Genomic DNA, 23017 nt, shown 5'->3' with positions numbered 1-23017 from the left:
TAATAATTATAATAAAAAAAAGTGTTTTCTTAAGTTAAAACATTTGTTATTGCTAACGAAAACTATTCTTTTATGCTAATGACATTAACCGTTGCTAAGAAAATGTTTTTTTTTTTTTTTTTTTTTTTTTTTTTTTTTTTTTTTATGTCAACGTTTTCATGTTGATGGAATGAGTGCTAACATAGGAAATTTGAAATAAGATAAAGAATTGTCAAAATCTATTTTTTAAAGTTAACATACTTGTTATTAGAAAAATAAAGTTATCAATAGTTACTCTTCAAGTAATTTGATCATCTTATATATGAAAAAAGGGATTCACTTACTTTAATAATAAGTCTATCTATATTTTATTCTATTTAATAATTAATGTTCAAATTAAATTTTAACCATCAAAACATTAAATAAAATATTTTTGATGAATGTATTAAGTTTGTAAAACTTTTTAAAAATTAATAATTATTTAATATTTCATTTCATTGAGTTAAATTGACGAATAATAATAAAAATATTTTATATTAATTTAAATTAACAAAATGGAATATATTTTTTTTATAAAAAAGTTGTAAACTTAAATCTTACTTTTTGAGTAATTTCCTCTTTATAAATTTTTTTACATAGTCTTATCTTAATTTTAATTACAACACATTACTAATCTATACCAAAATTTATAAGCTTAAAACCTAATCAACCTTTTTTACTTCAATAAACTTAGGAAGGGATATTACAATAATTTATCATTTTTTTAAAAATATAAAAAAACTCACTCATACTCTATTTTCCTCCATTCAAATTTTCTCCTCTTGCATTTTTCAAAGTTACTATTTTCCTTCCAATGAACAACGTGCCACACCATTCTCGACCTTCAACCACCATGTAAATATCATATTCATAAATTTTCTCAAAGCAAAATCACTTATTCCACACTCACTACACTTATGTCACCATGCGTTTCTAAACTTAATTAGATTGAATATTTTGAAATAATTCAAAATTTAGAATATAATCAAACCAATTAGATAAAAATATTGGGATAATCACACAATGTTTTTATCCTAAACAATCAATTTATTTCTCTCCATCAGCTTAAATTAGTTTTTATTTTTATTTTTATTTTTATCTTTATACAATTTTAATCGTTAATGCCTCTTGATCATTATTTCTTATTTATATATCTTTAAATTAAATTTATTTTTTAACATAAATTGATACTCATAGCCTTACAACAAAATTTAGATTATTCATTAAAAAATAAAATTATAATTTATATATTTAAAGATATTTATTTACTAATATTTTAATTTATGTAATGGACATAATAAACATGTTTATAATTAAAGATAATACTATTTTTTAATTTTTCACTTTTCTTAAGAATGTGTATTCTTTAACTAAATTATTTATATTTGTTTCAACTATTTTTTAGTTTTATCTTTTTGTTATTTCTAAACTTTCCATTAAATAAAGTAACTCATTTTTTATTATTTTTTTATATGCTACTTTTTAAAAAATAAATATGTAGACGAAGAGATGTCTCGTTTCCACTTAGTTTTATATAACTAAAATTTATAACAAATAAAATAATTTTAATATGCATTATATTTATTAAATTTTTTTAATATAAATATTTCTTTATCATATATAATTTATAAAAAATTATGATAAATAAGTTACGTTGTGACACAAAGTTATTTTTAACTATTAATAGTTTATGAAAAATATAAAAATGAAATTATAAATAAGAAATGAAAAATGACATCTTTGGTATAAAAAATAATAAATGAAAATAATATATCAAAGAAGATAAATATAAATACCAATAGAAGACTAATACAATAGAACAAAACAACCAAACCAGAGCATAGCAGGACACTCACGCAAGCTCATTCATTTTGCTGTTGAAAGATGATAGTTGGAACCATGATGGCTGCGAATGTGCGTGTACCCATGCTCCTTTCTTCACCATCCCCTTCATCAACCAGAAGGGGATGCAGAAATCTCAGAACTTCATGCTCCTTTAATGCCGCCACCTACAAACCCAAAATTCCCATGCCCCCTCTCAACCCTAATGACCCTTTTCTCTCCAAACTCGCTTCCGTCGCTGCTTCTTCCCCCCAAACGCTGCTTAACCCTTCCTCCAACAAAGACATGCCTCCTTATCTCGACATTTTCGACTCCCCCAACCTCATGGCTACCCCCGCTCAAGTATATCTTTCACTTTTTATATACTCTTTGCAATTTTTATTTCCTTCACTTATATGCTTATCTATTCAATCAATTGTTGTTCTTGTTGAATTAGGTTGAAAGGTCTGTTTCTTACAATGAACACCGCCCCAGAAGACCACCACCTGACCTGCCTTCGCTGCTTCTCCATGGGAGAATTATTTACATTGGCATGCCTGTAACTGTTTTCTTCAATTATGCTTTGCTTTCTGTTTTCTTGTATTTGGTGTCATTCTTCTGCCTTTTACCGCGGTGCCCAATTGGATAAATTTCTCTACAAGCATTTCTGGAAGGAAGAAAAATAGAAATAAGCTTTCGGGTAGGCTAAAACTAGTTTATGCACAACTTAAAAACAAGATTTTGGACAAACCAATAGGATAGGATTTTGGCAAATTAGCTTAAGCGGCTTATGGAGAAACTTATTTTATTTTTCTATTTTTCTCTCCAGAAGAATTTTTCAACAAGTTTAACCAAATAAGCCTTTAATGGCTTATGCTGCGGTGCACTAGAGCAATGGCGCTTCCTATTGTTGCCCTTAGTTAATACTTTGCTCTTGTAATTTGTATAACCTGGTGTGACTGTGTTTTTATGTCTCAGTTGGTGCCAGCTGTCACGGAGCTTGTGGTTGCGGAATTGATGTACTTGCAGTATATGGATCCTAAAGAACCAATCTATATTTATATTAATTCCACTGGGACTACGCGAGATGATGGTGAAACGGTAATTTACTTTCGGCGTGGTGTGCTGTTTGAATGAAATGTCTGTAGAGTTGCCTCTGTGCCTCCCTCCCTGGTTACCTTCATGCATTTTGAATTCTTGCGTTCAGGTTGGCATGGAGACAGAAGGTTTTGCTATTTATGATGCAATGATGCAGTTAAAAAATGAGGTTTGTTTCTTTTCATGAAGGATACACTTCGAATGATTATTTATTTGTATCCATTGTTGACCACTGTTGATGATGGTTGTCATTCTTTCTGTTTGTAATTGTTTGTATAAGTTGAGTTTACTTGCTGTACCACAGTTTAAGCTTTATTTGCATATGATCTGGCATTTATGTTAAGGCTTAATCTGAAAAACTTATATAAAAACATTTCTGATGGGCAGCAGGCTAATTTTCTATCTTTTAAGAATTATGCATGATTGTTGTTTCTGAGTTGTGTTTAGCTCTTCACTTACACTTGAATATATCTCTTGTCATGTATTTGACTTTGGTGTCCTGAGCAGATACACACAGTGGCTGTTGGAGCTGCTATAGGTCAAGCCTGTTTGCTACTTTCAGCAGGGACTCCGGGTAGACGCTTTATGATGCCACATGCTAAAGGTACAGTTTGGATTTAACTTTGTGGCTTAGTTCCTATAATTCTGTATATATTGTAATAGACTAATAGCTTGCCATTGATTTTTGTTTCAGCCATGATTCAGCAGCCTCGTGTCCCATCCTCTGGGTTGATGCCTGCAAGTGATGTTCTTATACGCGCAAAGGAGGTTAGTCTACTTTGTTTTTGCTGCATTACTTTTTTCATCATTAGGAACAGCACAATTTTGGTCCCCCTTCCCTCAAATGTTATGGTTGTCTGGCAATTGGCATGTAATACTGCTGCCTAACTATATTTCTTGTCGATCAAAGTTTCACAATAACATTTTATTAATGCTGAAGCTTTTATAATAACTTCCAATTAGAGTTCAAGAGTCTCATATATCCTTTTGACTTTCATACTTTAAATGTAATGTCTTGATGGAATTCCTTGGTTGCAGATATTCCCCCAAGCATTTTAGCAAATTTTCTTTCTTTCTAAACTGGTTCCATAATTAGCTTCTAAACGTGATTTTGAGTGCCTTTTCTAGTTTAAGATCTAGTATTTTATCTTCAGTCACAAATTTTAAATGCAAACTCTCAATGGAATTCCCAGTCACAGATTCATCCATACCCTTGGGAGCAATCATTCATTCTAACTTTTGTGGCCTACTTTATTGTTAGATTAAATGCGAACTTGAATATCTTTTTTTTTTTTTCCCTGTCCCTCTTATCTCCTCTTTTTGTTTTTTATTTTAACCCTAAACAATATCCAATTATGTCATTAAAATCTGTTTCCTTGCATTTTTTTCTCAGGTGATAATTAACAGGGACATTCTGGTTAAACTACTAGCCAAACACACGGGAAATGTGAGTATCATATACAGGTATCTGATGTCATATTTATTCGGGAAAAGTGAGGTGAAATCTCATATTTCTGTTATTTGTTTCTTTTCTAAATTTAAATTACTAGTCAGAGGAAACAGTTGCTAGTGTGATGAAGAGACCTTATTATATGGATTCAACAAAAGCTAAGGAATTTGGGGTCATTGACAAAGTAAGTGCTTATTTACATGGTGTCATGTGTTGTCTTCAGTCTATGCTCTTGAACATGTATTGCTGACCAAACCAATGCTTGAACACTGTTCCTAGATTCTATGGCGTGGCCAGGAAAAAGTTATGGCAGATGTTGCTGCTCCAGAAGACTGGGACAAGGGTGCTGGTATTAAAGTTGTAGATGGATTCTAGTTCCTCTTTTGTGGATACATATCTTGTCAACGTAAGTCAACCATATTTTTTCTCACTCATTTTGCTTTTGTAAAATGTGGAATCTATTAATTGTTTTTTGTGGTGATGCTTCCTCTGTTGTGCGGTGGAATATAAAGGAGTCTGCTTGAGATTCGGGGGTAAGAACTAAGTTGATGATGTGTTCCTGGCTGAAGCTCCTCTGTGACATTGCAGCATATATGGTGGAGTTGGGAAAAATAGAAAACCAACTCTGAGTTGTTTAAATTAAGAAATCAATATGAATTTGGACTAGTTTCTAAACATTTATTTTGCCTAAAGTTTGTTTTTGAAGCATTTTAACTAATTATGTTTAGTTTATCTTCGTGAATCTTTCTTTAAAAGTGTAAATGAAGTGAAAAAGAGGGATTGGAAAAAAATTAAACAGCTTTGCTTCAAATAGGAAACTAGTTAGTTCACAGGCAACTCTATTGAATTTTTCTAGAACTCTTCTGTTTTAAATGCGTTGACTAGTTTAAGATAAACCCTTTTTAACACCTCTAGACGGAACAGTTTGACCACAATGTGATGCGCATTTACTAACATACACTTTTTCCTGGAACATCAAAGATTCAAAGCCACAACGTGATATTCCTGTCTACATGATAAATGGTTCTCTAATTTAGTTTGCTGTGGCATGTTTGTTTCTTCAAAAATGTTAAGAGCAACTTGTTACTTGTTTTTGTGATGTAGGATGCTGTGATTTGAAGTTTTATGATGCTACTTCCTTGCAGGTTACCCTGTTATACGGGCAGGACTTGTTTCCATTGTCTATCTACGGATCCTAGAAATTCCACAGCTATTCACAGCAAACTGACCTGTGGTTATTGTGAGCCGATGTGTCCAGAAGACAGAGGAATTGATAGACATTTTACTTGTAATGACCGAAAAAAGAAAAGAAAAGAAAAAGTCTTTCATCCATGTGGCCATATACAGTGATTGGTTCTGATCATAAGTTATTAGTCATTGAAATGATTTCCTACCACATTTCACATGGTACTGGGATTGACATTTACTATTTACACAATCGAATAGAGTACATGCAATTTTGAAATATTTTTGTTTCTATATCATTCGATCATAGATGAACCAAAAGAAACATCTTTGCAAATCACGAGTCTTAACCTTTAAATTTAGTTTGCGTCGACATTGAAAATAATAAAAATATAGTGTGACATTTCTTTACCGTGTTTTATTTTATTCATAGGAATTGAATATGGTACTAAGGAATTTATAACATTTATCTATTTTTAATTAACTGAGTTACATCCTCTTGATTCTTTAACACTTAAATATTGCTTTTAATTAACTGAGTTAATTTTTTTTTATTCTTTACTGTATTTGAAATTATTAACCTTGAAAAAAATAATTTATTTACTTTTAATTAACTCTTTACTGTAGTTGAAATCATTAACCTTGAAAGATATTTAATTTACAAAAACTTGCGTGTTTCAAATTCATTTAAATTACACAATTTAAGTATTTAAATATTTTATAGTTCATTTTGTCTAAAAATTGTTACCCTAACATTTAATGATTTGTGTCGTAATTATTACACTTGAAATATATTAATTTATTTTGAAGTGGGAGAGTTCTAAACAGTTTTAGGTTAATTTTTGTAACTGCAAATACAATGTATTTTTTTTCTTCGAGAAGGAATCCTCCGTGGAACACCAGAATCCTCCATGAATAGGCGAAAATTTTGAATAATGCAAAACCCATGCAGCACTGTGGAGTAGGTACGGAAATTGTAAGGCCAAAACGGTATTATTTGTGCAGTGTTATTGGGGTTAACTGGAATTACAATGAGTTATCCTTCAATCTCATTCCGCTTCGCACTATTCCTCTCATTTTCTCTAACGGCGTCATTACCGGTCTTTTCGAAGCGTTACACTCCGTCATCTTCGTCTACCCCTAAAGCCACTCCCTCCGACTTGTTGTCTTTGTTGGGTTCCAAAACTCAGTCCTTAGCCGTCAATCCCGTCGTAGCACGCCACCTCAAATCATGCTTCAAATTCCTCGTTCCTTTCTCTCCAACGGACCCTCATCACCGGAAGTTGGGCCTGGGCCTGGGCCTGGGCCCTAGTCGGAGCAAGGACAACGACCTCATTTGGTGGCCGCCGGAGCCCGTCTTGGAGCTGGCGCGTCTCTCCGTCGATTCCGGCGGCGACCCCGCCGCTATTCATCGCCTTCTTGATCCCACCATTATCCCGGTCAGTTTCTTACCCCTTTCTCTTCAGTTACTGTTACTCACACTTACCAATGCGTTCACCGTGATGTTGTGAATTGTGATAGCATAGGTACCTGATGTTGAAGGATCAACAGAAGAACGCTGTGAGCTCACCAGAACTCCCTATGGCAGACGCTTCATTTGTGAGGTTCGCTCAACAATAGAGAGAAAGAGATATATAGATTGATAGAGTACTTATCTTGCATTTCTCTCTCAATCTCAAATTGCAGGAACTCAACCTCTATCTGCAATTTTTGTTTCAACTCATTGTTGATCGAGGTCCATCTGTTGGGTTGGATGTTAAGTTGAACCGCTTTGATCTGTTCCATGGTCACCTTTTCTTAGCGGTAGACTCTGGAAGACTTGGTATCTTGTATGTTTGATTGTTAATAGTATAAATACCTTCTTATCTCTTTTGCGTTCTGTTACAATATGTATATATATACCCCTTCTCCCCTTCTTTGTAACACACACAATAACAATACACATATTTTCATCTCCCTCTTTCTCTCTTCTTCACATGGTATCAAGAGCTTAATCCTCCACCACCACTTTCACTGCCGCTGCCTTCCGGCGAGCCGCTGACGGTTCGTCCCCCAGCCTTCCGGCGAGCCGCCACGATTCGTTCCCAACGCAGCTGGTTCTCCTTCCCAACGCAACCGGTTCTCCTTTATTTTTCCATTTTATTCTTGGATTCCTTTTCTTCGATCTGCAGCTTTACAGCCACCACCAGCTCAAACGGACACCATCACTGGTCTCGCCTTCCCCAGATCGGCCCGACCCTGAAGTCCCGTCTCCATTCGCCGCCGGACGCGCCTCCACGCGCCGCCACGCGCCGGTGAACTAGTGAATCATGAAGTCCAGTCCTCATCCGCGGCCTCCACGCGCCTCCAGGCGCGGGTGAACGGTGAATAGTGATCAGGCCAAAAAAAAAAAAAAAAAAAAAAAAACAGAATTTCTATTTTGCTTGTATTTTCTATTTCTTAGCCTCTTTTTAACAAATTTTATTCCTATAGCCTAATTTTCTCAATTATCATGTCAAATTTGGATATCATTCACCCTATTCCTATTATACTTGATGGCACCAATTATAATCATTGGGTTGAAGCTATGCGTGGTTTTCTTAAGGGACGTCGACTTTGGCGTTATGTGACTGGTGATATTACTTGTCCTACCTCTGCATCAGTTGATCAATTGGATGCTGATGCTCGTGCCAAATATATTGATCAGTTGGAAGAATGAGATAGTAAAAATCATCAGATTATTACTTGGTTTCGCAATACCTCTATTGCTGGGATTCACTTACAATTTGGGAAATTTGACACTGCCAAAGAAGTATGGGATCACTTGGCACATCGTTATACTAGTCGTGGTCTTGCTCGCAGGTATCAACTTGAGAAGGATCTTCATGTTCTTAAGCAAGCTCCGGGTCAAGGTGTCTTTGATTTTTTGGCTAAAATGGAAGCTATATGGGATCAATTAGCGGTATGCGAACCCAAGTTACATAACAAGGATGACATTAAGAGCTATGCTGAATATCGAGATGGTACTAAACTCATTCAGTTCCTTATGGCCTTGACTGATGATTATGAGCCTGTTCGTGCTTCACTGTTACATCAGGAACCTCTCCCTACTCTTGAAGATGCTCTTCCTCGCCTTCAGTCCGAAGAAACTCGTCTAGGCGTTCTTTGTGCCAAACCTGATCTGGCCTTTGCTGTTTCTACTTCTAAGGGCAACTACTGTGGCAATTGTCGACAATCTGGTCATGTCTACATTGAGTGTCCCATTATTGAGTGTCATCATTGCAGAAAGAAGGGTCACATTGCTCCTAATTGTCCTACTCGCGATCCTAATCGCAGCTCTACTCTCTTCTGTCGATACTGTAAACTTTCTGGACACATAATTGATCATTGTCCTACTCGCCCGCCTCACACTCGATCCCAACGTCGTTCTGCTGGCTCTTCTTCTTCTAGGCCTGTTCTTGCCACTCCTCCAACCAATGAAGGGCAATCTTCTGATGCACAAGCACTTGTTTCTGTTGGTGATCTCGAGTCTATTCTCAAGCAAGTTCTCTCCATTTCCTCCGGTAACCCTCCTACTGCTTTAGCCACCACACCAGGTAACACACGTTGGTATTTTGATTCTGCCTGTTGCAACCATATGACTTCCTCATCAAATGTTTTCTCTGACTTGTCCTCTAGAGATCGTATTAGTCATATTCACACTGCAGATGGCTCTCTAATGGAAGTGAGCCATAAGGGACCTATTTCTACACCTTCTCTTAGTATGCCTGATGCGTATCTAATTCCCAAATTGAACTTTAACCTTGTTTCCGTTGGTCAACTTTGTGATCTTGGTTATATTCTCACATTTTCTTCCACTGGTTGTTCTGTACAGGATCCGCGGACGGGGAAGATCATTGGGAATGGGCGTAAGATCGGAAGGATGTTTGAACTTACCACACTTCATGTTCCCTCATCTAATAATCTATGTGCTGCTTTGACGCCATCTTCCATCCATCTTTGGCACCAACGTCTTGGTCACACCTCTCTTAGTAAATTGCGTCCTCTTATTTCCATGGGTAGTTTAGGCTCCATTAAAGCAGATAAACTTGATTGTACTGCTTGTCAAATTGCTAAACAAGCTGCTTTACCTTTTAATGACAGTATTTCTTCTTCTGTTTCTCCTTTTGATCTTGTGCATTCTGATGTTTGGGGACCGGCTCCAACCCCCACAATGGGTGGTTGTCGATACTTTGTTATTCTCATTGATGATTTTTCTCGTTTTACATGGATATATTTGATGAAATCTAGATCAGAAATTCCTCAAATTTATATTAACTTTGCCACTATGATTAGAACTCAATTTTCAAAGTGTATCAAAACCTTTCGTCGCGACAATGCCTCTGAATATCGTGATTCTAAGCTTTTGCATTTTCTTGCTGAACAGGGCACTACATCTGAGTTTTCTTGTCCAGGTACATCTCAACAGAATGGGCGTGCTGAACGAAAGCATCGTCACATTCTTGATTCCATCCGTGCCATGCTTATTTCCTCCTCTTGTCCAGAACGCACTTGGGGTGAAGCTGCCCTTACTGCTGTTTATGTCATTAATCGTCTTCCCTCCTCTGTTTTGGGTAATAAGACTCCTTTCGAGTGTCTTTTTGGGACTCCTCCAAGTTATGAGTCTCTTAGAGTCTTTGGTTGTGCATGTTTTGTTCTTCTTCAGCCTCATGAATATACCAAACTTCAGCCTCGCGCTCGTCTTTGTTGTTTTCTTGGCTATGGCACCGAACACAAAGGTTATCGTGTTTGGGATCCCATATCTCAACGTATTCGTATCTCACGTCATGTTGTTTTTTGGGAACACAAAATGTTCTCCTCTCTCTCCACGTTCAAGTCTATTCCATCCACCTCTACTCCATTGTTCACTAATCCTTCTATAGATCTTTTTCCTCATGACTTTGGTACAGGTTCTTCTGATGAACTTCCAGGGGCTTCCGATCTTCCCATAATTCCGAATGAGCTCGCCCCTGCCGTTGATCCTGTGGTTCAAGATCCAGTTCTTCCACCGCCTTCTGATCTTCCTCCTAGGGTAAGAAAACCCCCTTCTTATCTTCGTGATTACCATTGTTTTTCTACCATAATGTCTCACTATGAACCCCAGACATATCGAGAGGCTTCTGCAGATCCTAAGTGGCGAGAGGCCATGCAAGCTGAACTACAGGCTTTAGAAAATACCAACACATGGGATCTTGTCGATCATCCTCCTGACAAGAATCTTATGAGCTGCAAATGGGTTTTCAAGGTAAAGACTTATTCTGATGGTTCCATTGAGCGCTATAAGGCGCGTTTGGTTGCAAGGGGTTTTACTCAAGAATATGGCATTGATTATGAAGAGACTTTTGTCCTCCACCAGGTTACTCTTGTCCTCCGCATAAGGTATGCCTCCTTCGTAAGGCTCTCTATGGTCTTAAACAGGCTCCTCGTTCCTGGTTTGCTAAATTTCATGACACCATTGCTCAACTTGGGTTCACTTCTAGCACTTATGACAATGCACTTTTTATCCGTCGCAATGATCATGGTACTGTTATACTTCTTTTGTATGTTGATGATATGATTATCACGGGTGATGACTCTAATGGTATCTCTGAGCTTAAGCAATTCTTAAATCTGCACTTTGAGATGAAGGATCTTGGTTCACTCAGCTACTTCTTGGGCATCCAGATTCTCTCTTGTGATGATGGTTTATTCCTCTGAGTCTACTCCTCTCGAAACTCGTGCTCACTTCACTCCCCTTGATGGTACTCCGCTTGAAGACCCGACACTTTATCGACAGTTGGTTGGGAGCTTGATTTATCTCACAGTCACTAGACCAGATATTGCATATGCTGTTCATTTGGTTAGTCAGTTCATGTGTGCCCCACGATCCACACACTTTGCTGCTGTTCTTCGTATCATCAGATATGTCAAGGGCACTATCTTTCACGGTCTCCATTACTCAGTTGATTCCCCATTGATCCTTCGTGCTTACTCCGATGCTGATTGGGGTGGTGATCCCACTGACCGCCGTTCTGTTACTGGTTTTTGCATTTTTCTTGGTGACTCCCTTATTTCTTGGCGTAGCAAGAAGCAACAACTTGTTGCACGTTCTAGCACTGAGGCCGAATATCGTGCTATGGCTGATACCACTTCTGAGATTGTCTGGATTCGTTGGCTTTTAGGTGATCTTGGGTTTCCCCAATCTTCTCCTACTGATCTTTTTTGCGACAATCGTAGTGCTCTTCAGATTGCTCACAATGATGTTTTTCATGAGCGCACCAAGCACATTGAGATTGATTGTCATATTACTAGACAACACGTTGTTCGTGGTACTCTTAATCTCATTCCGATTAGCACTGTTGATCAACCAGCTGACTTGCTTACTAAAGCACATCATCCTGGTCGTTTTCGCACATTAGTTTCCAAACTCAAGTTGGTATCTTCCTTACCTACTTGAGTTTGAGGGGGGATGTTACAATATGTATATATATACCCCTTCTCCCCTTCTTTGTAACACACACAATAACAATACACATATTTTCATCTCCCTGGATCTTGAACCACAGGATCAACGGCAGGGGCGAGCTCATTCGGAATTATGGGAAGATCGGAAGCCCCTGGAAGTTCATCAGAAGAACCTGTACCAAAGTCATGAGGAAAAAGATCTATAGAAGGATTAGTGAACAATGGAGTAGAGGTGGATGGAATAGACTTGAACGTGGAGAGAGAGGAGAACATTTTGTGTTCCCAAAAAACAACATGACGTGAGATACGAATACGTTGAGATATGGGATCCCAAACACGATAACCTTTGTGTTCGGTGCCATAGCCAAGAAAACAACAAAGACGAGCGCGAGGCTGAAGTTTGGTATATTCATGAGGCTGAAGAAGAACAAAACATGCACAACCAAAGACTCTAAGAGACTCATAACTTGGAGGAGTCCCAAAAAGACACTCGAAAGGAGTCTTATTACCCAAAACAGAGGAGGGAAGACGATTAATGACATAAACAGCAGTAAGGGCAGCTTCACCCCAAGTGCGTTCTGGACAAGAGGAGGAAATAAGCATGGCACGGATGGAATCAAGAATGTGACGATGCTTTCGTTCAGCACGCCCATTCTGTTGAGATGTACCTGGACAAGAAAACTCAGATGTAGTGCCCTGTTCAGCAAGAAAATGCAAAAGCTTAGAATCACGATATTCAGAGGCATTGTCGCGACGAAAGGTTTTGATACACTTTGAAAATTGAGTTCTAATCATAGTGGCAAAGTTAATATAAATTTGAGGAATTTCTGATCTAGATTTCATCAAATATATCCATGTAAAACGAGAAAAATCATCAATGAGAATAACAAAGTATCGACAACCACCCATTGTGGGGGTTGGAGCCGGTCCCCAAACATCAGAATGCACAAGATCAAAAGGAGAAACAGAAGAAGAAATACTGTCATTAAAAGGTAAAGCAGCTTGTTTAGCAATTTGACAAGCAGTACAATCAAGTTTATCTGCTTTAATGGAGCCTAAACTACCCATGGAAATAAGAGGACGCAATTTACTAAGAGAGGTGTGACCAAGACGTTGGTGCCAAAGATGGATGGAAGATGGCGTCAAAGCAGCACATAGATTATTAGATGAGGGAACATGAAGTGTGGTAAGTTCAAACATCCTTCCGATCTTACGCCCATTCCCAATGATCTTCCCCGTCCGCGGATCCTGTACAGAACAACCAGTGGAAGAAAATGTGAGAATATAACCAAGATCACAAAGTTGACCAACGGAAACAAGGTTAAAGTTCAATTTGGGAATTAGATACGCATCAGGCATACTAAGAGAAGGTGTAGAAATAGGTCCCTTATGGCTCACTTCCATTAGAGAGCCATCTGCAGTGTGAATATGACTAATACGATCTCTAGAGGACAAGTCAGAGAAAACATTTGATGAGGAAGTCATATGGTTGCAACAGGCAGAATCAAAATACCAACGTGTGTTACCTGGTGTGGTGGCTAAAGCAGTAGGAGGGTTACCGGAGGAAATGGAGAGAACTTGCTTGAGAATAGACTCGAGATCACCAACAGAAACAAGTGCTTGTGCATCAGAAGATTGCCCTTCATTGGTTGGAGGAGTGGCAAGAACAGGCCTAGAAGAAGAAGAGCCAGCAGAACGACGTTGGGATCGAGTGTGAGGCGGGCGAGTAGGACAATGATCAATTATGTGTCCAGAAAGTTTACAGTATCGACAGAAGAGAGTAGAGCTGCGATTAGGATCGCGAGTAGGACAATTAGGAGCAATGTGACCCTTCTTTCTGCAATGATGACACTCAATAATGGGACACTCAATGTAGACATGACCAGATTGTCGACAATTGCCACAGTAGTTGCCCTTAGAAGTAGAAACAGCAAAGGCCAGATCAGGTTTGGCACAAAGAACGCCTAGACGAGTTTCTTCGGACTGAAGGCGAGGAAGAGCATCTTCAAGAGTAGGGAGAGGTTCCTGATGTAACAGTGAAGCACGAACAGGCTCATAATCATTAGTCAAGGCCATAAGGAACTGAATGAGTTTAGTACCATCTCGATATTCAGCATAGCTCTTAATGTCATCCTTGTTATGTAACTTGGGTTCGCATACCGCTAATTGATCCCATATAGCTTCCATTTTAGCCAAAAAATCAAAGACACCTTGACCCGGAGCTTGCTTAAGAACATGAAGATCCTTCTCAAGTTGATACCTGCGAGCAAGACCACGACTAGTATAACGATGTGCCAAGTGATCCCATACTTCTTTGGCAGTGTCAAATTTCCCAAATTGTAAGTGAATCCCAGCAATAGAGGTATTGCGAAACCAAGTAATAATCTGATGATTTTTACTATCCCATTCTTCCAACTGATCAATATATTTGGCACGAGCATCAGCATCCAATTGATCAACTGATGCAGAGGTAGGACAAGTAATATCACCAGTCACATAACGCCAAAGTCGACGTCCCTTAAGAAAACCACGCATAGCTTCAACCCAATGATTATAATTGGTGCCATCAAGTATAATAGGAATAGGGTGAATGATATCCAAATTTGACATGATAATTGAGAAAATTAGGCTATAGGAATAAAATTTGTTAAAAAGAGGCTAAGAAATAGAAAATACAAGCAAAATAGAAATTCTGTTTTTTTTTTTTTTTTTTTTTTTATTTTTTTTTTTTCTGGCCTGGTCACTATTCACCGTTCACAGCAGTTTTGTCTAGTATTGCAGAGAAGACAACTGCAAAGGAGATTTGGGACACTCTCGTAAAATTATACGAGGTCAAGTCACTTCACACCAGAATATTCTTAATGAGGAAACTCTACACTCTTCGGATGAGTGAGTCCACAGCAGTGACAGACCACATCAACAATCTGAATACGCTATTTGCTCAGCTTACAACAGCTGATTTCAACATAGTGGAAAATGAACGTGCGGAGCTTCTACTTCAGAGTTTACCAGATTCATATGATCAACTCATCATCAACATAACAAACAATAATGTTGTTGGTCGTCTATCCTTTGAGGATGTTGCCGGAGCTATTCTTGAAGAAGAGTCCAGGCGAAAGAATAAGGAAGATAGACTAGAGACTTCTAAACAAGCAGAAGCATTGACGATGATGAGAGGAAGATCAATGGAACGTGGCTCCAGTGGGAGTCAAAATCATGGTAGATCAAAATCTCGAGGAAGGAAAAACCTCAAATGCTATAATTGTGGCATGAGAGGGCACATGAAGAAAGATTGTTGGCACAAGAAGAGTGGAGGAGGAAAGAATTCTGAAGCGTCAACCTCTCAAGGTTGTGTTGCTAGTACCCAAGAAGATGGAGAAATCTTGTACAGTGAAGCAATAAGTTCCAGAGGCGAAAAACAACTCCATGAATGTTGGATATTGGATTCAGGTGCAACCTGGCACATGACTCCAAATAGAGATTGGTTTTGCACTTATGAATCAATCTCAGGAGGATCCGTATTTATGGGAAATGATCATGCTTTGGAAATTGCTGGAGTTGGTACTATCAAATTAAAAATGTATGATGGTACTGTTCGTACAATTCAAGGGGTACGACATGTGAAGGGCTTGAAAAAGAATCTATTGTCCATTGGGCAACTAGATGATCTCAAGTGCAAGATCCACGTTGAAGGTGGAATCTTGAAGGTAGTTAAAGGCAATTTGGTGGTGATGAAAGCTGAGAAGATCACATCAAATCTATACTTGCTTTTGGGAGAAACGTTGCAAGAAGCAGATGCATCAGTTGCAGCAATAAGTCAAGAAGAGGCAACGATGATGTGGCATCGTAGACTAGGACATATGTCAGAGCGAGGCCTGAAAATTCTTGCGGAACGTAATCTCTTGTCAGGGCTTAAAATGGTAACCTTACCATTTTGTGAGCACTGTGTGACAAGCAAGCAACATAGATTACAATTTGCCAAAGTAACTACAAGGAGCAAACACATTCTAGACTTGATTCATTCTGATGTCTGGGAATCACCAGAAATTTCCATGGGAGGAGCAAAATATTTTGTATCATTCATTGATGATTATTCCCGGAGATTGTGGGTGTACCCAATCAAAAAGAAGTCAGATGTGTTCCCAGTATTCAAGGAATTTAAAGCACAAGTAGAACTTGATACTGGAAAAAGGATTAAGTGCTTAAGGACAGACAATGGAGGAGAATATACAGATGGTGATTTTCTGGCATTCTGCAAGCAAGAGGGTATTAAAAGGCAATTTACAGTTGCTCATACACCTCAGCAGAATGGGGTAGCAGAGCGGATGAATCGAACTCTTCTAGAAAGGACAAGAGCTATGTTGAGAACTGCAGGATTAGCCAAGTCTTTCTGGGCAGAAGCAGTCAAAACTGCTTGTTATTTGATCAATCGCTCACCATCAACAGCAATTGGTTTAAAGGCACCAATGGAGATGTGGAGTGGAAAACCATCTAATTATTCTTCATTACATGTGTTTGGATGTCCTGTGTACGTGATGTACAACTCCCAAGAAAGAACAAAGCTGGACCCAAAATCCAGGAAATGTATATTCTTGGGTTATGCTGACAATGTTAAGGGGTATCGCTTGTGGGATCCCACTGCCCGCAAGGTTGTTGTTAGCAGGGATGTAGTGTTTGCAGAAACTGAACTGCAAAAGGAGCAGGAAAATGACAGCACTATCAAAGACACCAGTATAGTGGAGATAGGAGGAAAATCTAAAGAAGATGACACCTCTGAAGCAGAACAAGAGCACGATGAACAAGAACCAAATGAGGACAATGATGGAGATGTTCGACGAACAACACGTCAGACGAAGAAACCATCTTGGCATTCAGACTATGTTATGGCAAGTCATGATGCGTACTGTCTCTTAACTGAAGAAGGAGAACCATCAACCTTTCAAGAGGCGTTGAGGAGTTCTGATGTTTCTCAGTGGATGGCAGCAATGCATGAAGAAATGGAGGCCTTACATAGAAATAAAACATGGGAACTTGTTGATCTTCCAAAAGGTCGAAAAACCATTGGTTGCAAATGGGTCTATAAGATCAAACGTGATGGCAATGATCAAGTGGAGAGATATCGTGCAAGATTGGTGGTTAAGGGATATGCTCAGAAAGAGGGCATTGATTTTAACGAGATATTCTCGCCAGTTGTTCGATTAACCACAATCAGAGTTGTTCTAGCTATGTGTGCTGCATTTAATTTACATCTTGAGCAACTTGATGTAAAGACTGCTTTTCTTTATGGGAAACTCCAAGAAGAAATATATATGCTCCAACCAGAAGGCTTTAAAGAAAAAAGAAAAGAAAACTTGGTTTGTAGGTTGACCAAATCTCTGTATGGTCTAAAACAGGCGCCAAGATGCTGGTACAAGAGATTTGATTCCTTCATAATTAGCCTTGGTTACAACAGACTGAGTTCAGACCATTGTACGTACTACAATAGGTTTGATGACAATGATTTCATCATTTTGCTGTTGTATGTGGATGACATGTTGGTGGTAGGCCCCAACAAAGATCAGATCCAAGAATTGAAGGCACAATTGGCTAGGGAGTTTGATATGAAGGACTTGGGACCGGCAAACAAGATTTTAGGGATGCAAATTCACCGAGATAAAAAGGATAGGAAGATTTGGCTTTCTCAGAGGAATTATTTACTGAAAGTCTTGCGGCGCTTCAACATGCAAGACTGTAAGCCAATTTCTACCCCACTTCCTGTCAATTACAAATTATCCTCAAGTATGAGTCCTAGCAATGAAGCAGAGAGGATGGAAATGTCTCGAGTGCCATATGCATCAGCGGTGGGAAGCCTTATGTATGCCATGATTTGTACGAGACCAGATATTGCACAAGCAGTGGGAGCGGTCAGTAGGTTTATGGCAGATCCTGGTAGAGAGCATTGGAGTATTGTAAAGAGGATCCTTAGATATATCAAAGGAACCTCAGATGTTGCATTATGTTTTGAAGGATCGGAGTTTGTTGTCAGAGGCTATGTTGATTCAGACTTTGCAGGAGATCTCTACTACTGGTTATGTGTTTACACTTGCTGGAGGAGCAGTGAGCTGGTTGTCTAAGTTACAGACTGTTGTAGCTCTATCTACTACAGAAGCTGAATACATGGCAGCTACGCAAGCATGCAAGGAAGCAATTTGGATTCAAAGGTTACTGGAAGAACTCGGGCACAAGCAGAGTGCCTTGCACATTGCAAGGAATCCAGCCTTTCATTCCAGGACAAAGCACATAGGAATTCAATATCACTTTGTTCGTGAAGTAGTAGAAGAAGGAAAAGTGGATATGCAGAAGATCCATACAAAAGACAACATAGCAGACGTAATGACAAAGCCTGTCAACACTGACAAGTTTACATGGTGTCGATCCTTATTTAGCCTATTGGAAACATAAGCAACATGAAGTATCAATAAAGAAGAAATGGTGTGAAGATATGATTAACTTAATCATAATCTTCAAGTGGGAGAAATGTTAGGTACAGCTGCGTACAGCTGCCACCACCTTTCGGTGGTTTTCTAATTTTATATTAGTTCTTTGTTACTTGTTCCGAATCCATGTATTGTGTTAGATTGATTATATATAATTCACTTTTTAGGACTTTTTAAGTTTGTTACTGTTAAGAATGCAACAATTTCACATTTGGCAGATTCCATGCGAAGGAGTACCCAGCATATGATAAACAAGTGTTCCCATACAATATGGGTTTTTGTCAGAGAGGTACACTACTACCACTACATCCTTAAATGTTATGTATATTTCAACTTACCTTCCTATCTGTTAATCTTCCAGTTTGTTGTATGTTACTAGAAAGAAGGAAGAAATCTTGTGTGAGTTCATAATTTTTTATTTGTGCATGCTTGTGCGTGAGTGAGAAGTAATGAGATGGCAAGAGAGGGAGAACCTTGATGACTTAATAATGCTGCTAACTGCGAAGTTTAAGATCTCCTTGTGAATGGCATGTATATAAATATTTGGGTTGTCTTTTCTTTTGATAGTCAACTTCTAAAAAGACATTTTTCAATTTTTTGATCTTCTTTCAGGGTCCAATGTGACATATGACGATTCAATGAATCTGAGAAATATTCTCTGGTTGGCTCCAATGCCTGGTGATTCTGATGAATCTTGGGTGGCACCGGGTATCTTCACTAAAATTACCATATCTGTATTAAGTTTGATTTTTTTTTTTCATATTGATTGTTGTGATTTGGGACATTGGGCTTAAAGCATGAACGATGCACACATTCATCAACCTTATGCTGAAATTCAAATGTTGTTTTGAAGAATGAGTTTGATATGGATCAAACTCACGATCACTCAGTGGAGGAGTCTCTGATGCTAGGTCAATAATTAACTATCCCAAAAGCTTAAATTGTTAGGTGAAAGCTCATGAATAACTTTATTCCATTAGTAACAGGTTCTAAGATGTATTTTGAGGGAAAATAGCACAAAATTTAGACTAATTGATCTTTAAACCTGTAGCAAATAAAATTCAAGCTTTCAGTGAGACAATAACTACCTGAGTCTGGTACATAGATGCAAGAGTAAATAAAACATTGTGTTTTTGGGTACAGCACTACCCATGGTTGTCAAACTCGCGAGTCAACTCGTAAACTCGTACGAGTCTACGAGTCTAGGGTAGTAAAACGGGTTAACTCGCTCATAGACTCGTTTTTTGGTAGACTCGGGTAGACTCGGTCTGACTCGGTCAGAATCGCGAGTCTGAGACCGAGTCCACGAGTCTGGTTAGTTTTTTTTTTTTTTCACCCCTAAATAGCCCAAAACGACGTCGTTTTGCCTAGGGTTAGTAAGTGAGAAAGCATTTTTCCCTTCGCGCGACATGCCTCCACCATTCTCACGTTTCTGATCTGGTTTTTCTCCCTCCGCAATGTTCGAACTCTGATCTCCGCCGCTACGAACGCTCATCTCCGCCGCTACGAACGCGCATCTCCGCCGCTACGAACGCGCATCTCCGCCGCTACGAACGCCGCCGCAATCAAACGCCCCTGCATACGAACGCCGCTGCAATCAAACGCCCCCTGCATACGAACGCCGCCGCTATCAAACGCCCCTTGCATACGAATGCCGTCGCTATCAAACGCCCCTGCATACGAAATCGCGTCCTCTTTCTGGGAAGGACGCGAGTCTGTTTTCTCTCCCTCCGCCGCATCTCTGCCGCATACGACCGCGTCTGTCTTCGTGAGTCACTCTAACATTTTTTTATTTTTTGGTCTCTTAGTGTTAATGAAGAGGATGAGCTTGAAGAAAATGAAGATGATGATGATGCACATGCATTTGTTGGAGGATTGGACTTTGATTGATTAATTTAGATCTTGTTTTATGTTTTTGATTTGTGGACTTATGTGTTTTCGACTTTTGGTTGTTTATGTATGGTTAAGATTTGTATTATGACATTTTATTGTTGTTATTTGACTTATTTCAGACTTAGAATGTTGAAATAGTGATATCATATTGTGTGTGTTTATGTTTATTAATATATTTTAATATTAGGTAGACTCTTACGAGTCTACGAGTCGAGTCTACGAGAGCTCCACGAGTTTGTGTAAACTCTCGAGTTTGACAACCTTGGCACTACCTTTTGCGTGTTCTCAGCAGGTTCTTCCCTTGTCCATGTGATGTAGCTCATTTTGTACATAGCACACCAAGGGCAAGGGCATGTTTTGGCAGCTGCATTTAGATGGTAGGTTTTTCCTGGTTCATTGATCATGCTTCCAAATTCAAGCAGGGATATAGCTATCAAGAAGGATCTTATTTTGGTTGCTTGGGAGCATGTTTTGTGTGCTCTCGTAATCAAATATGTCTGACACTCAGACTCAAAGCCGTGCATATAATAGAAAATGCGTGCATTGCCTTTTAATGGCATGCACCTGTGATACATTTCAGTCGCACTCTTCTCTGGAGATGATTTGTCACGGTTGTCTATATATTAGATGAAGCAAAACCATTGTGCTGCTTTCTTGCAAAATATGGACCCAATGTCATACTTCTTGCTTTGGATTTGTGGAATGACTCTTTAAGAGCTCTGGATTCGTCTGATGGTGGACGTGTTCTGTATTCATTTCTGTAGTAGTTCTTTTTTTAATTATTTTTTTTCCCTTTAGCATGTGTCATGCACAAATGGTTTTGAATTCAAACAATCACCTTCTATTCTTTTTCCTTCTTGTTTGTGTCCTTCATACATCACACGAAGGTGGACGTCTACACTTCTGCATAAATTGGATGTTTAACATGTCTCTCATTTTGTTTCCATACACTACATTGACATCACATCAACAATTTGTTTACCGATCCATTTTTTAAGGTAAAAGATTGATTTCTGTATATTCTTTCGATTCATGGTGTTGCACCATATTGGGGCAAGATCAAGATTAGGAATCTTCATTAATAATACATTCTCTTCACTCAAATTCTGATCCATTTCTACCGTTGACCAACTGTTCTACGCTTTGGTAATTAATCTATGGCTTAATAATATTAATTGCACAGGTGTTCTGGTAGTGCTGGATGCTCGTCCTGATGGAATTATATACAGAGATCTAATACCTGATTATGTAAATTTTGCAAGGACTATATATGAAGGTTCGGGTTTCTGTATCCTTTTGAATACTGCTGTGACATTTTTTAACCTTAAATTTCATTTCTGAAAGGTTGAATATATTGTGTTTTCACCCCTGTTAGATGATTTTGGGGATGTTGCTGTTGATGTGAACTACTTGAATGTTGGATCCAAAACCAGAAATTATCAACTATTCATATGCTGATGCTGTATTTGATATAACTATGACGTACTTTCACTTCCCAACAACACCAGCTTATTTAAATGAGGATTGCCGAAGGTTAAACGGAGAATGTATATGTCAATTTCAATTTATTGAAGATTGCATAGCATATCTTCTAATATAATAGGTCACTTGATAAACCATGTCAGGTGCTGTATATGCTCCTGAAATTTTTTATTGGCTGTTTAACTTTATGCAATTCTATGCCTTCCTAACATCCACCGGTGTCACGAATGTGAACTTATTTTGTGTATTTTTAGTCAGCAGAAGTATATGTATAATAACGCTTAAATTTAAAGCAATAATTATTTATTTTTCAAAAGTTCTTTTAGGAAAGTGACAAAAACAGAGTAAAAAAATAAAATAATATATATTATATTATTTTTTTGGAGCCTGATTCTACAATGCTCCATTTGAAATTGGGCGCATGAATGCCCCATAAATTTAATCGTTGGATATATTTAACGGTTCAAAATGACATTTGACAATTTAAGTGTTCTGCCACTCTATACGAGTTATATAGTGATGGAGAAAAAATATAGAGTTCATTCTAAAGTCTGAAGTCTAAACACTCCTTTGTACTCAACCTTATACTACTGTTGGAGGTGGTTTGGTAAGGAGTAGGGGTGATTTCTTCCATGGGATTTTTCTACCTCATTCAATATTTCTTTTCTCACTATCTAGCCGTTCTTGAAAAGAGTACATAATATATGCAATGATAATATAATGGGTTTTTTCTGACATTCAATTATAAAATATAAATTTTGTGTTATATAGTAAATTTGTTGACTTTTATAATAGGTTAAATTGTATTTTTAATCTTCTTGGAGTATCAAATCCATTATTTTGGTCCTTTTGTTGAATGTTAATCCATTGATTATTAAAATTGTAATGTTAGTCATGATTTAACATTAAATAAATGACATACTAATTAATAATTAATAATATTTGGGTTAAAATTTACTTTTTAATTCTCATTTTTATCTCTTAGAAACAGTAAAATAAGATGAAAGTAAGAAACAAAAGTATAATTTAGCTTGAATATTATCAAATATTAGTTTTTGTGTCATCTATTCTATTTAATGTTAGATCATGATAAATGTTATAATTTTAACTAATAAGGGATAAATATGATATA

General features: G+C 37.8%; 2 protein-coding genes across 6 annotated transcripts; both read left to right on the top strand.

The window, feature by feature from the left end:
- Nucleotides 1-1832: 1832 nt before the first annotated feature.
- Nucleotides 1833-5852, top strand: LOC109798132 (ATP-dependent caseinolytic (Clp) protease/crotonase family protein). Of its 3 annotated transcripts, XR_014427560.1 has the most exons (11): nt 1833-2202; nt 2297-2398; nt 2818-2940; nt 3047-3106; nt 3445-3541; nt 3632-3705; nt 4331-4384; nt 4488-4571; nt 4667-4793; nt 4900-4920; nt 5533-5852. XR_014427560.1 is itself a non-coding variant. In XM_020358361.3 (10 exons), the coding sequence occupies exons 1-9, from the start codon at nt 1903-1905 to the stop codon at nt 4760-4762; spliced, it is 990 nt and encodes a 329-aa protein (XP_020213950.1). In that variant the 5' UTR covers nt 1833-1902; the 3' UTR covers nt 4763-4793; nt 5533-5852. The 3 variants fall into 3 exon arrangements, 2 of the variants coding, with proteins under 2 accessions (XP_020213950.1, XP_020213952.1); XM_020358361.3 differs by lacking the exon at nt 4900-4920; XM_020358363.3 differs by lacking the exon at nt 4900-4920 and having other exon boundaries at nt 5492-5852.
- A 571-nt stretch (nt 5853-6423) lies between these two features.
- LOC109796950 (T-box protein) lies at nt 6424-22201 on the top strand. 3 transcript variants are annotated; one of them, XM_020356814.3, is made up of 7 exons: nt 6424-7011; nt 7099-7176; nt 7259-7401; nt 18729-18799; nt 19123-19218; nt 21587-21679; nt 21779-22201. In XM_020356814.3, exons 1-7 carry the CDS (start codon nt 6604-6606, stop codon nt 21859-21861), a joined length of 972 nt encoding a protein of 323 aa, XP_020212403.1. In that variant the 5' UTR covers nt 6424-6603; the 3' UTR covers nt 21862-22201. The 3 variants fall into 3 exon arrangements, with proteins under 3 accessions (XP_020212403.1, XP_020212404.1, XP_082915243.1); XM_020356815.3 differs by lacking the exon at nt 7259-7401 and having other exon boundaries at nt 7094-7176; XM_083059117.1 differs by lacking the exons at nt 6424-7011; nt 7099-7176; nt 7259-7401; nt 21587-21679; nt 21779-22201 and adding an exon at nt 14891-18557 and having other exon boundaries at nt 19123-19206.
- The last annotated feature ends 816 nt before the right edge of the window (nt 22202-23017 follow it).

This window comes from Cajanus cajan, chromosome 6 (genome assembly GCF_000230855.2).
Source record: "Cajanus cajan strain Asha chromosome 6, NIPB_CcT2T_4, whole genome shotgun sequence".
Lineage (NCBI taxonomy): Eukaryota > Viridiplantae > Streptophyta > Magnoliopsida > Fabales > Fabaceae > Cajanus > Cajanus cajan.
Note: the sequence above shows the minus strand (reverse complement) of the source record. Positions and strands in the feature narration are given on the sequence as shown.